Below are 14,843 nucleotides of genomic sequence, written 5' to 3'. Positions count from 1 at the left end.
CATTGCTAGATCCTTCAATCAAAGTTACATCCAACAAACAAAAGCGAATACAACATTTGGACAGTGAAATTTCATTTACTACGGTTTAAATCTTTACAACAGATTTCCACTCTCCTACAAAAAACTTACAAAGGAAAAATGTATTCCCCAGCATGGGAAATCCCAGTGGGGAATACATCATAAATTAAAAATGTCAATACAAGTAAATAAATAGTACATAAATAAAAATTTTATATATTCCAAAAGGTAGAAAAATAATTGAGTATTGCTTTATTTTTTGGATAGTAATAATAATATTTGGATGATTTGTATAGCGCCGTTTTGTGCAAAATCACCTCAAGGGCGCTGTGAAAGCATAAATTCCTACTGTAAATTTTGACCCTTTGCTATAGAAACCTTCAGGTTTTCCGGACGTACATGCCTTCAGGAACTACAGGACCACTCAGTCACACACAGCCATTACTTATGTTTTATATATTCAATTTTGTATGGAGCGATTGTGCACGTCTTCCCTCTGATGTGGCTAAATCACCAATATGTTTGAAATTTTTAATAAAAAAACACTTTTTTACTTTTTTGAGACGTTTATTCTTTAATCTTTTTACTTGTTATACAGGTTCAAGGGCTCGTGTCAAGTGATGCACCAGTAGTGCCAAACTTATCAAAATACGATAGGTGTGGCGTTTGTACAAACTTCCAACCGAACGGCATACACAACAACAGTCACCTCATTCAAAATTATTATAATATTAAGAGCAGCAAGGATTTGATTTGCACTTCATGAATGGTAGAGATTCTCACTTGGTCTCACAGTGTCACTCTAATCACCCCTCTAAAGTGTCTCATTTCGGTATCTAGGACTCTGAAGCACCCTCATTAATCATCCAGGATTGATGTCAGTAAGTAGGGGTGGGACGATACACTACTCAAACACTGCTAACTTGATTTTGACATTTAGTTCTGCTATACTTATCATTGAGATGTGCAAAGGACCAATTCATTTTATACCTTAACAGTCTTCATTCTACGGTTGATTTACTTCCGTTTTGCCTACCATTGATTGAAAATTGGAGCATTAGTAAAATGTGGAAGAATCTCGATCTGATAAATTAGCCCTCTTCTGATGCTTTCACCTATAAGAGGTTGGAAATCATCTTAGCATTCATCAGCCTGTAGACCACAGCCATAATGTGTGGCGTCTTCCTTCGCTTGTCATATCTTCTTATCATTTTTTTCATGGATTTTCAGTTAACTTTGTAAAATATGACCAAGACTAGTTTCTTTCTCTCTTTTCTTTTAATGTGAATACCATTAATTATCTATTATTACAGCTAATTACCGAAGAAGCATTCTATTCTTAGCCAACGATGGATTAATGAAACAAATGATAATACTATAGCTGATAATACTTTTTTTTTGAGAACTGTGCTGAAGAAACATACGAAAGTCAAAGAAACGTTGAAGGAGCTATTTAAAAATATATATTATTTACTTCAATGCTTTATTTTTAATCTACAATGATTTACGAATATTTTTCTGAATTTTCTGTTTCAAATTGTCGTTTGAGAGTCGCTTAAATTGTATTCAATAATTAATTATTCTATAATTGAAATATGTATTTCTTTTGTTTAAATCCTTGTAAAATATCTTTATTTATCCCAGTTTACTAGCGGTTTTCATTCGAAAAGTTAATTTCTGATGTCTCTCTAATCTGTTATCAAAAAAATATAAATATTCGTTTTCGAAAGGCAATCATACTGAGGAAAATACTTTCATCTTCACACATTCTACGATATCCCGTGATTTTTCACGTTTATGCGATAGTTAAGTACTAATTTTCGTAATTATTTTTGATTAAATCAGACTTTAAGGACGGGTTGTTTCACAGAATTTGAACAATTCATCAAATTTCAAAGTTGATTTTCAAATTCTGTGAAGGTTCTATTCAAGTTCTGTCATTTTTTCAGTTTGGTAATACAACTGGCCAATAATTATAATGAAACCGAGAAAAGAATATGGGAAATATTCGAACCGCTTTAAAAATCAGGCCCATCCTTACTGAAGCACCTAAGAAATTAAACTAAGCAAAAATCAGTAGACATATTCAGTGTATCGAGAAACAGTTAAACCTAACAATAAATGGTTACACTACCATTGTTAAACTATTCACACAACTAAGTATCTACGTAAATACAGAACGTGGGTACAGAACACAGGCTTTATGCTAAATTGTGGAGATGGAATATGAAATAAGATTACAATTACGAGACGTGATAAAAGTTGGTAACCGAATTTAACTTAAGTTTAGTGCTGTAACGCTTAGATTATATTATTGTAGTAACTTTAATCTTCACGGTGTAAACAGTTTGAAGAAAAGGGATTATAATATTATCTAAAGCTGTAATCTTCAAACGATTAGTATTCATGTAACTAACATATGCATGTTATAATACTAAGTAGGTTAATATATTTTTAGTTTAATGGATGGGTCTAGCAGATTCAAAATTATTAAGCAGGAAAAAGAAAATTTAAAAAATTTATGTTGTTTTTGGATGAATTCATAATTAATTGTCTGTAACTCTTTTCAAAGTGGAAGACACGTCGCAATAGGACAAAAATTATTACCAATTTAAATAAATAATAATACTGAAACATTTTTTTGCATATATTAACGAGGTTACTGCAAAACAGTTTTTTTTGTTGTTTCTGTTTCTTTTTCATTTCTTTCACCTACTTTGTACTAGTGTATATTCTTTTTGTTATTTGTTTTTGGGGTGTTATGCCGTGTTGCGCTAACTCCTTCTTTAGCCAACGTTTCGGACAGCATTGCAGTGTCCATCATCAGGGCAGATGTGTTATTTGAGGTTGTGGTGAAATGTGAGCTTATGTATGAGGTTGTGATACCGTGTTGCCAGCTCCAACCCTCTGAGCTAACATTAACGTATCATTTTTTTATTTAAAGTGGTTTTCTTCGTTTAGCTCTGGTGTAGCCGTCAATTACAGGATACCAAGAACTATTTGAGAAAAATACTTTTGGCCGTGAAAATCTTAAATCATATTTAATGTATATTATGTTTTCTTGTTTATTTAATAATTTTTTTATGACTGTCGATAACTATCAGGTATGTAAATGCTACGTGTGCCGTTAATTTTAAACAAAAAAATGAATCTCGTACATTTTTTAATACTTGCCAGCTTTTACACTGGCAAGTATTAAGCTTCCAGCATAACTCTAAATTTATGTAAATAAAGAAGATTATCAAACACATTGTGATAAAAATGCATATATATTGACCTTGAGGTGATTTTTCACAAAAACTATTCTACAATCTATTACAAAACACATAAAAACCGTAGGTTATTTCTAAAAAATACTCTTCATAACAACAAAACTAGATTTTTAATTATTGATGAAAATATAAGCGAAAAATCAGAAAAAGATACGGTCACATCTAGGAAGTGCCCCGGCAAGACAAGGGTCCTGGGTTCGAGTCCTAGATGTGACCGTATCTTTTTCCGATTGTTCTGTTTCAGGTTTTCGTTTAGGAATCGCTAATATTGTCTTCAATAATTAAATATTACAATTTGAGGTTTTACTCACTAAGTTCTTCCTAAAAATAAAATTAAAACAGATTTCTTTGTAATTTTCATTTTAAGTATCTTCGAGTTTAGGGTGAGAATATGTGAATATGTTGTTATAATAATAATAAGTATTATTATTATTTATTTCACAAAGTATGCGGGCGAGCAGTGTAATGAATAATCTACATATCTACTTACACAGAGAACAGTATCGGCGTGAATTTGATTTTTATACAAATCTACAGTTTTATTCCGAAATTGATGAAATTTTGCACACTCGACCTTCAAACCAAGAGGAAGTTCATTATCTATATTTGGAAAGCCACCTTCAAAGGACCTTCGTAAACAGACAACCTACCGTAATAAAGGTTTCCAAAATACAAACTTGCTTTACAACAAACTGTTAATATTTTTATAAATATCATCAAAGAAACTACTTTTGTAGTACCCTAAGTACCTATTTATAGGAGTTTAAAAATATACAATTCATTATTGACAGAACTCTCTCTTATATCTTTTATTGCACCCATTGATGTAATTTCGTCATTGATTGCACCTGCTTATATCGTTCATACTTAATTTATTGTGTTATGTTATTCGCTTATTATTGTACTCCAGATCAACCTACCAATATCATTGTATACGTGTAAAAGCCTTCAAGGCGTGAATCAATAAATAAAAGTGGGAAGTCTGCATGATATTTTGAAAAACCACCACTTCTCCTTTTCAAATCAATTAAAGCAGAGTATCGTTACTTCTTAATAATATTTTTCACACTTGACTTTCAAAATAAGAGGAAATTTACTCTCTAAATCTGATTTAGAATAACTCTTTGTAACTCTAGGGCAACGCCGGTGACTTCAGCTAGTCTATCTCTCTATCTATCTATATAAATTAAATTAAATTATATTAGTTTTCTTCAAAATCTTAAATCTTCGAAAACTCTTCACCGATTGCTTTGAAATTTTGACACAACTTTGTTCTCGCTATTGTTTCTATATCTACACAGACAGACTGCGCCATAACAATGCGTGGCGGGGTAAAGCTATTTATTAGGTTTATAAAAATAAATAAAATTTAAAAAGATTGATTAAAGTTAAAAATAAAATTAAAAAAATCATGAGCGTAGTAACAAGAAATGCCGAATTTAGTGAAAAAATCATTTATGGGGATATTTTGAGAGCCTCTTTTTTTCAGATGCCATTGGCAGCTATGGCAGAAATCATGGTATTCTTGGATGGGGTATTCTGCGCCATAAGCTTTCCATGGGATGGCGGAGAAGTGCTCCGAAAGAGTTCACTCGTCCCTCCAGGAATATAGTACGGGACATAGTTTACGGGATCATGGATAATAATGCAATAACTTTCAGTATTACTTGTTATTGAGTTCCTGGAACCAACTTGTACAACATTTCTCACTACCCGCACTTAACGATGGTGCGAGTAACTGCGCTCGATAACACCGGCGACAATCTATAATATCTTCATTCTCTCGCGCACGTAGATAACCGCTTTAAGTCATTAAATATGAATACAACACAAACGCGGGGTTCTCTGGAAGCCATAATAATAATAACAATATTTAGATGACTTGTATAGCGTAGTTTTTTGTGCAAAATTACCTCAAAGGCGCTGTACAAATATATAATACATTTCTACAATGATCTATGTTATTACTAACTATATATAGAGATAATATACAGTACTATACTTACCTGGTAGGTCACTTGAAGTTAACACTTAATCAACATGAACTAATTGCTTATTAGCGAAATTTAGATACATGAATTTAGGACATAAAAGGAAATTGAACACAATAGAACTTACCGGTATTTATTTTAATAATATACATTTATGTTCTTTAATGAACGTGTTTAGGAAAGGAAAAACAAATATTATGCTGGGCGGTACTACAGTAAAAGGTTTTGATTAGAATTCATTTTCCTGATTGTTGAAATGTGATTCGTCCCTCTGTATAAGACAGATTTCGAATAATGCAAATCCAATAAGAAAAATACATTAAAATAATGACACAGAATGAAAGAAGAATACAAGAAACACGATATGGGCGTATTTCGTGATCCGAAAGTCATCCGATCTGCCTTAAATTTTCATTACAAAACTGTGTTTCATCTTCATTGTGAAATTCAAATGGGTAGGCGATATACGATGTCGGGCAAGTGTAAGAGAGACAGAGCCTATGCTAAATGGGATAGAATAAAAAGATACTAAATCAGCGGTAATTGTGGTAACCATTCAAATCTACATGGAAGACATTTCTAGCGTGCACTCTCTATTCAGTGGTGAGCCGAGATATATTTATGTAGATGCGCCTACTAAATTATTATATTTATCTCCCAATTATCAGAATTAAAATTCAACAGAATGGTTTACAAAATTTCTCCACACAATCGAGATGTTTGTCTCTCTAATTTCCCTTGAACGGTCAGCTCTAGCTTCATTAAATTTGAACATATACTTTTATCTGTAGCCCGTAACATCACTACGTTCTCTGGCTACACAGCTTTGAAATTATAAAGTAATTTAGGATGGGTTGTTTCAGAGAATTTGAACAATTCATCAAATTTCAGTTTTGTGAAAATGACATAATAACAGAACTTAAAAAGAACCTTCACAGAACTTGAAAATCAACTTCGAAATTTGTGTAAATGTTCAAATTATCTGAAACAACCCATCCTTAGCTTTCAACAAATAAGAAAAGACGTATTTTTCAAAAAAATTATTTTGAAACCTTGGTGCACTAAGGTTGTAACTAGATTTTGTACATATTGTACCAACTGATCTGTGAAGACCCGTTAAATTTTAAACAAAACTCTTCAAAAACAAATGTCTAGAAATAATTACAGAACGCCCAAGAAATACAAAGAATCAAATATAGGTAACTTCGATATTCACAGCATGAATACCCTTCCGTATGAGTAGGTACATTATTTTTACGTTCTTCTATTATTATTATCATCAGAAAAAACATTAAATAAACTAATTGCAAAATCAAACAGAAAAGTTCTTCTTTTCTACATTATTTATATGGTAGAAAATTAGGAAAAAATCTACTAGGCTTTTCAAATCTTTCTTACAAGAAAAACATTTTTTTTAAATACCCAAATTGCATAAAATTATCTCCGCTTGGCGTCACGTTTTCAGGTACAGTCTCAACAGCACCACCCTTCGAAAATTTACGGAAAAATACAGTAGCCCGCTGCACGCGAAAGATATCGAATAATACCCTCACCGCGAAGACTTTAAAACCACTTAAGTCGTGTGAAAATTCCGCCCCATTCCCACCCTTTAAATAATATTCCGGAAGGATGCCTCTAGTTGCAGCGGGTTGCTAGCCGCCCCCCTGGCGCCGCTACCCCTATATTTATATTTCACCCCACTTTTGCATTTAATGCGATACTTCCCGATGCCTACCAAAGCAGCTTTCTACGTTCTACGTTACCAGGGTTATATAAACATGCCTAGATGTATGAGTATCTTAGGTTGTTTTCGGTCTGCAGACGTTTTATTGTATTTCGATCAATGAAGCGGATATGTCTACTAAACGCATCTGAAGAAGCTGTCTAGTTTTTTTTATAAGAAAACGCTTATTGCGTCACAAATGAAGTTTTTTTATAATAAACTGCTTATTTTTCACAAATGAGGTTTTTTTATAATAAACCGCTTATTGCGTCACAAATGAAGTTTTTTATAAGAAAACGCTTATTGCGTCACAAATTAAGTTTTTTTATAAGAAAACGCTTATTGCGTCACAAATGAAGTTTTTTTATAAGAAAACGCTTATTGCGTCACAAATGAAGTTTTTTTACAAAAAACGCTTATTGCATCAAAAATCCTTATTTGTAATAGATGCCCCAGGAGATGCAATGACGAAAATGCGACTATTAATGTGACAGAAGCAATGAAGAATGTATGCTAAGAAAGAATTTTGCGGCATATTATCGTCTCTGCCTAATCCTAGCAAGAAAACGGCATTTGATAAGTAGCTAGTTATTTAATTGATTTCTATGCGGAATGCGATATTTCTTCCTGTTAATTCTCACGGCAAAAACAGGCTGATAACTAAGCTCATAGAGTATTTTGTTCTAATACATGTTATGCAAATCATTACTTAACAAGTCACAAAACGTACCTACAAAATTGTATTGTATAAATTTATTCGAATACAGTCCTTTTCAGAAGCTCTTCAACAAATATACTAATAACTTTATTATTGATTAATTCAATAAAGGACTTAGGCTTGCGTCTCCCGTAAAATGAAAACTGATTTATTTGTACGTTTGATAAATTATCTAAAATATTGATATTTCATGGATCTCATTTCCATTTGTATGATTGAATGTTTTGTGGCTTTTAATTTAGCAAATTAATAAATCAGTTTTTTTTAACATCTTCATTACAGTAAAGAAGCTTAATTGAATGAAGACCTCTGTTTCAGAGCTAAAAACGTATCGCTTGTTCGAAGTCCACTTGCATTTTTTTTATTTTAATTATTTAACTCATCAACTGGTAAAAACGCATGTATATTTGAGGATAACTGCAGATACGTACATGAAATGAGATATTCATAAAAGAAATATCTCCAAATTTCTACTAGCCGGGCAACGAACGAATTAACAAAATTAAATACTTCAAACCTACAAGCCCAATATAATTTATTTGTTACTAGTGTAACCTACTAACCAGTATGGTATAACTTCTTGGGGAAGTTTGTGCAAGACAAATATAAGTTATATTCAAACAATCTATTCGATGACTAAGGGTGTTAGTAAACAAAAGCTTTTACGAACAAAGAAGAGAAGTATTACATCAGTTGTTAATTATGCTTAATTATGTGCCAAAACCTACTGCTTGATTCCATATATTATTATGTAGAAAAAGTAGATCTTACACCTAACACAAGATTTAGTCAGAATGATTGCATGACCATTCCAAAAATTACAAAATAAATACCAGCAACAAACATTCACTTATCTTGTACGTCCACTATTTATCAACTATTTCAGTATTTTTTTTTTAAATGACATTTTACTTCCTAATTCCAATAAATCCACAATCTTACCTATCTTTCACAAATCCCTTCCCTTCCCTTCCTCTATCACAAATCTCCAAATGTGTTCGGTATGTTTAGCTTTAGTGTATATTTACTCCTGGTGAAGTGAATTATGTTCGCAAAATATGTAAATCGTGAATATAAAAAATAAAGCGATGCAAACTAAGTTACTTGTCTTTTTTAATAGATAAATAATGCCACCACAAAGTGATAACCGTTTAGAATACATTAGAGAAAAATATATGATACAAATTTGCTTTATTGATAAAATTGTTAAATAAACCCGCTTTGGCAGTTAAGCGGGACCCAATAATGAATAATATTTTATAAAAAATAAAAATACTGTAATTTCAATAATTACCAGACTTAACGAGCCAGGTATTTCCTTTTCACTTGCTCTGCCTTTCAACATAAACACGAACGGCGCTGCCGTAGTCGTACTGGCACCAAGCAGTTGAGACCCATGTATGATAGCCACATAAAATTCAGCCTTTATTTCATCCTCTCACCCCGAGTTCAGTTCTACTTGCTCCGAGCAGTCAGAAATTATGAACGTAATATTAGTATGATATTCAAATACCCTAAAATGTTATTATATTAAATAATATGTTACTAACTTGATTCAGGGGCATCATTTTCCAAAAAGAACCCCGTCCTGTTGTGAACACCACCAGCTGATCCATTCCTGTTTCCAAGTAGGTCTATTGCAACGTTCCCATTCTTCCCTATTTCCACTAGCTCCACATAATCCTCCAATACCTCTCCAGCCTGCTCTCCTTTATCCGCTCCTGCTAAACCAGTCTGATTCAGTCTAGGATCAGTGGACAACGACTGGGTCCTGGGAACTGGCCACGCAGACTTTGGCGGGATAAATGGCTTCCTCGTTTGAGTGTCAAGTGAACCATCTTTGTTTATTGATTTTCCAGTGAAGTTCTCTAAAGGCAGACCGATCAAAAACTCAAATTTTGGTTCGTCTGCACCTTGAGTCTCTCTGTCAGTTAAATCTGTTTTGTATTCAGCTCCGTAATCTTTCTTTTGGTCATTCGAACCGCTGGACTGGAATATATCAGAGAGGGTTTCATCTCTGTCTCTCTCTGCGTCTAATATTCCTTCTTCCACTGGACTGTTTCCAAGTGTAGATGTGGCATTGATCTGTTTTTCTATGTCGGTGTTTGTGTATTCTTTGGCTCCTTTACTTTGAAAAAATGTATCAGATGGTTCTTGAAAAGGTAGGGTGTCTGAATTGTCACTCGCAATGACGTCTCTACTATTTGTTTCCACGCCAACTATGTCTTCTTCAAAGGGAGGAGATTCGTCATTGTCTGGACTTTCGTAAGACTCATCTGTAAGTTCAAAAATCACTCCATCGTTTGGGATGATTGGGGCGTTTTGCGCGTTTTGTTTGGCGAGTTGGCTGAGGTCAGACACGGAGGTCTCCCGGTTCCTCTCAGATTTGAGGATACCCTCCTCGATCGGATTAGCGGCGGAAACTAAAGAGGGAGACCACTGGCGGGTGTTATTTAAAGGGGATTGCGGGGCGATTTCTGAAGAGTCATTGAATCGTGACCCCCCGCTGGCGGGATCCACTACGGAGAGTATTGCCACGCAGGAGAGCAAATATACACTTGACCGGCCCATGACTCTGCTCTTTGATTTACTCATTACGCTGACATTTAAACAATCATTTCAATATTTATCTGAATTTATTTCTCTTTTGACGCGTCGTTCGTTCTGATTGAAAATCCATCTTCGTTTAGCTTCGAAATGTATACAATCCAGATTACATAAAAAAATGATTATCACAATATTTATTTAATTATTCACTGAAAACTTTTATTGGCTAAACCACGCGTTCTCCACACTATTACTGGCACGTATCTGAAACAAAAGAGAAAGTAAACAATATTAGAATTTGGCTATGAATTACACGGTTCTACCATTGAGAGAACATAATGGACCATTCTATGTTCCCAATGATTATCTCCATCATCAACGGCATAGACTTTTATATCTCACGGTCGGTTACGAGTTGCAATCTTATTGTTAAATAGAATCACTTCGGATATTTATAAATTCAATATCGATGAAATAGAGTTTAAACAACAAGCTATGATGCTGCTTTATTTATATTCCTCAGTTATCTTCGAAACGAAATGAAATTGTGTTTTTGTAATGTTTTTAAAATCAATAAAATGATTGAATCGAATTGAAAATTGTAACCGCTATCCGTTGCATATATACCTACATATGAGAAAGAGCAAGATTCGCACGCGGAATGTCTTCATAAACATAGCTACATTAAAAAAAACTAATACTTTCCGTTGAAAAACCAGTTGTGAAATCTTTCTTTATGTGTGATTTATGAAAAATAAGGAAGAGGTTTAAACTGATCTATCATCGATATTCCTTTACACAAACGCATATTGCTACTGATATATACTGATATACTGATATTGATATGTACTATTCACTAATGTACTGATATATATAGTTCGCGCAGTTGGCGCTAACAAAAAATTGTGTGAAGAAGCGAAGTAAGCAGTCCACAATGTAGTGCTGGTACCTACCCTAATGTATGGAAGTGAGGCATGGAACTGGCAGTGAAAGGATGAAAGTAGACTGAATGCTGTAGAAATGAAAAGTGGTAAAACCATGTATGATCGTGTGAGAAATGTGGAGATCCGCGTAAGATTAAGAAAGGGACACTTAGATGGTTTGGGCGTGTAGAGAAAATGAGCCAAGAAAGGAGTGTAAGGAGGATATATGATGCAAATGCGAATGGTATCAGAAGTCGGGGACGCCCGAGGAAGACATGGCACGATCAAATGAATCAGATACTCGAGTCGGGCTATGTCAAGAGTCAGAATAATAGAAGAGTATGTATGAGACGATGCATGAATGTGAATGAGGCAAGAAGTTTGGCAGTCCGTCCTCTCCATTATAGATGATATATACTATCTATGACCGATATTCTTTTACCACTACGAGGTTGTCACAAACGTAAGGAAAAAACTCATGTTTATACAATAATTTTCTTCTTGAATTGTGTCTGTGTTAATTCATCTAATAATAGCACAAAGCAATTATTGTATATTTGTATCTTGTGACGTCAGAGTAAAATGTCAGAGTTTAAACTGATTTATTACTGGTATTACTTTAGGTTCCACTATGAGGTTGCCACAAATGTAAGGATAAAACTCATGTTTGTACAATAATTTTCTACTTGAATTGTGTCGATGTTAATTCATCTAATAATAGCACAAAGCAATTGAATGTGTGTATCTTGTGACGTCAGAGTAATTCCTACCCCGGCCGAACCCGGCAACTTCCCGGCAACTTCCCGGGCCCCATTTGGAGACAAAGCTCCGGAACGAGTGTTTGCCTGAAAGCTATCGGTCACCGCACCATAAAAGCTTATTGTTCGAATGCCCACAGCATAAATCATATCTCCACTGCCCACTGACCACTACCACTGGTACCGGAAAGGGGCCAATGATAAAGTAACTGTAATATCGTATTTCGTTGAATACTTCAAACAAATCTTTTATTATTTTTTGATATTTAATTGAAATACGTATACATTCATAGAAGTTTCACATTTAACATATTTTCAGAACGTTGGTAAGGCTGGCCGCATACATACGTTTTCCGTATTCGATTTCCGAATTCGTTTTCCGTATTCGGAATTCCGTGAGACTAGCGCAAACGTTCGTTTTTTTTTTCATTCGGAATGTATAAACGGCAGTACCAGTGTTGCCAACAAGGGCGATATATCGCCATTTAGGCTACTCAGAATGAGAATCTAAGTGAAGTAGCTTAAAAGGCGACTGGTCGCCAATTAAGCTACTTCAAAAACATCAATTTTAAACATGTCCCGAAATTCTCTAGCCCCACCCCCCCCCCCCCCCAATGAAATTTATTAAATTTTATATTTTTTTGAAATTCTCTAGCCACCCCCCCCCCCCCACGAAATTTTTATTTTCACGTAAAAACAATGTCCCACCTGACAGCAAATTCGGCTACTTTACGCTACCTTATGTATGAGAAACGGCGATATTAGGTCAAGATCCGTTGGCAACACTGAATTACGAACGGAAATTTCCGTACGTTTGCGTCGGCACAAACAAACTGTATGCAATAGCTGCGTTCCACATGACGTCATTAGGTTTTTTTCCATTCGGTTTCTCCGAACGCGCCGGCTCGCATTCGGAACGTGCGTAAGGAATTTGTTCCGTTCGGAACTAAAACGAACGTGTGCGGCAGTTAATGTATTTTCTACTGATTCCGTGCATTCGGATGTCCGAATACGGAAAACGAATTCGGAAATCGAATACGAAACACGTATGTATGCGGCCAGACTAAAGAGTAGAGAAAAATTAGATACATCTGCCTATGATATTATGAACTGAAACGACTGTGCAACTGATGGCACGGGAGAGCGAGTAGAAAGGACTATAAAAGAGTTTTTTTTTTGTTGTTGTTTTTTTATTAGTAAAAAAAAGATACACGAATTACATAATATAACAATTACATAATATAATTACACAATATAGTAGGTTATTAATTACATAATATAAGTATTCGATGTACCCCCATAAATAAGCAGGGCTTGTGTGTATGGGGGTGTTGTTATATTTGTTTATATTTGGTACGATTCAGTTCAACTGTTCGGAATACTTTTTAAGGTGGCTTTTGAATTCGTTTATTTTTGCATTCATGTTTCTAATTTTTTCTGGTAATGAGTTAAAAAATTTAACTCCGAGATATTCATGGTTGAACTGTCCTATTGTTTTTTTACATTTAGGAGTAGGAAGTATTGACGTTTGTCTAAGATTTCTGTTATTTTTAAAGGGTGCAATTTTATTTTGAATATAGTTTTTATAAATTTGTAATGTTGCATGGTAGAAGAATAATGCACTTAATTTTCTGACCTTAAATTGTTTGAATAAAAGTTCGGACGAATATGAATAGGGTTTTTTTAATATGGTTTTTATTATTAGTTTTTGTGATATGTAAATTGTTTGAGTTTTTAATATTTCTATTTTTGAGACCGATAATTCGTGGTGGAATTCCATTATAATATATTATAATAAAACAAATAAAAAACTTTATTCCACTTAATTTTATTTTGACCGTAACCGGTTTCAGCTCGTCAAAGCCATCTTCAGACTGGTACACAAAATTCTTAGTCTACGGTTTATATACACAACATATGGGGGAGGGGGGAGAGGGGTAGTTTATAGGGTTTTAATCAATTTTATTTGTTACTAAGTCGTTTAAGATTGTTGAATTTCTAAATATTTGGTAATTCCAGTAAGCTAATTACCTTGGATTTGTAGCTTATTTCAATATTTATTAGGGAAAAAACCTCACAGGTAATATGCATTATTAATGACCTAATTTTATTGTCAAATCATTATTTATGATGGGATTATATTTGCTTTTTGAAAAGATACATGTTTACATTTGAGAAATTATTATAAGAATTAAGAAAGTAGGGACTTAGCAACTGATACTAATAGCTTATTAATTACAAAGTTACTTATTGAAGGGGTACATGTTTACATTGAAATAGGGATGGTCTAACCTAACTACTTATTTTAATGTCGAAATTATTATGAAAATTACAATGGATACAAGAGCGGAGACTTGGCAAATGATTCTAATTGTTTATTCATTACAAAGTTAGGGTCTATTTTATTAATTAAGCGAGTAATTTCTAAAGATTCTAGTCTATCAAGTTTGTGGCCTTTATTGCAAGTATGGAGGACTTTAACATCTCTGTCTTTATCAAACGAGTGTTTGTTTTCTAATAAATGTGATGCTACATTTGACAATTCGCCTTTATTATTTACCCAATTTGTAAAATGCTCTTTAATACGGGTTTTGAAAGATCTCCCTGTTTGACCAACGTAATATGCTGGGCAGTTAGCGCAGTTCACTTGGTAAACGCCCGAGTTCTCGAGTTTATCTCTCTTATCTTTGTTGTTAATTAAAATTCTACCTAGAGAGTTTACATTATAAAAAGCTGTTTTGCATTTATCATTATTGGTTAATCTAGATATTTTTGTTGATATTTCACCAATATAAGGGATTTTAACCCATTGTTTATTACTATCTTTTTCATTTTTATTTTCAAGGCCTTGTGAAATGATTGTTAATGTAAGTTTTTTATCCTTTTTCTCTAT

At 33.7% G+C, this 14,843-nt stretch overlaps 1 protein-coding gene across 2 annotated transcripts in view; it reads right to left on the bottom strand.

Moving 5' to 3' along the window:
* The window catches only part of LOC149420560 (uncharacterized), a 289,868-nt gene that overhangs the window by 175,501 nt on the left and 99,524 nt on the right, over positions 1-14,843 (bottom strand). For both annotated transcript variants that reach the window (XM_089636786.1, XM_089636787.1), the window contains exon 2: positions 9,273-10,533. In XM_089636786.1, the coding sequence (XP_089492912.1) occupies positions 9,273-10,317 (1,045 nt within the window). In that variant the 5' untranslated portion in view covers positions 10,318-10,533. The remainder of the gene's footprint in view (positions 1-9,272; positions 10,534-14,843) is intronic.

This window comes from Hesperophylax consimilis, chromosome 10, assembly GCF_061612785.1.
Source record: "Hesperophylax consimilis isolate HC1 chromosome 10, BYU_Hcon_1.0, whole genome shotgun sequence".
NCBI classification, from domain to species: domain Eukaryota; kingdom Metazoa; phylum Arthropoda; class Insecta; order Trichoptera; family Limnephilidae; genus Hesperophylax; species Hesperophylax consimilis.
This window is presented reverse-complemented; position numbering and strand designations above follow the sequence as displayed.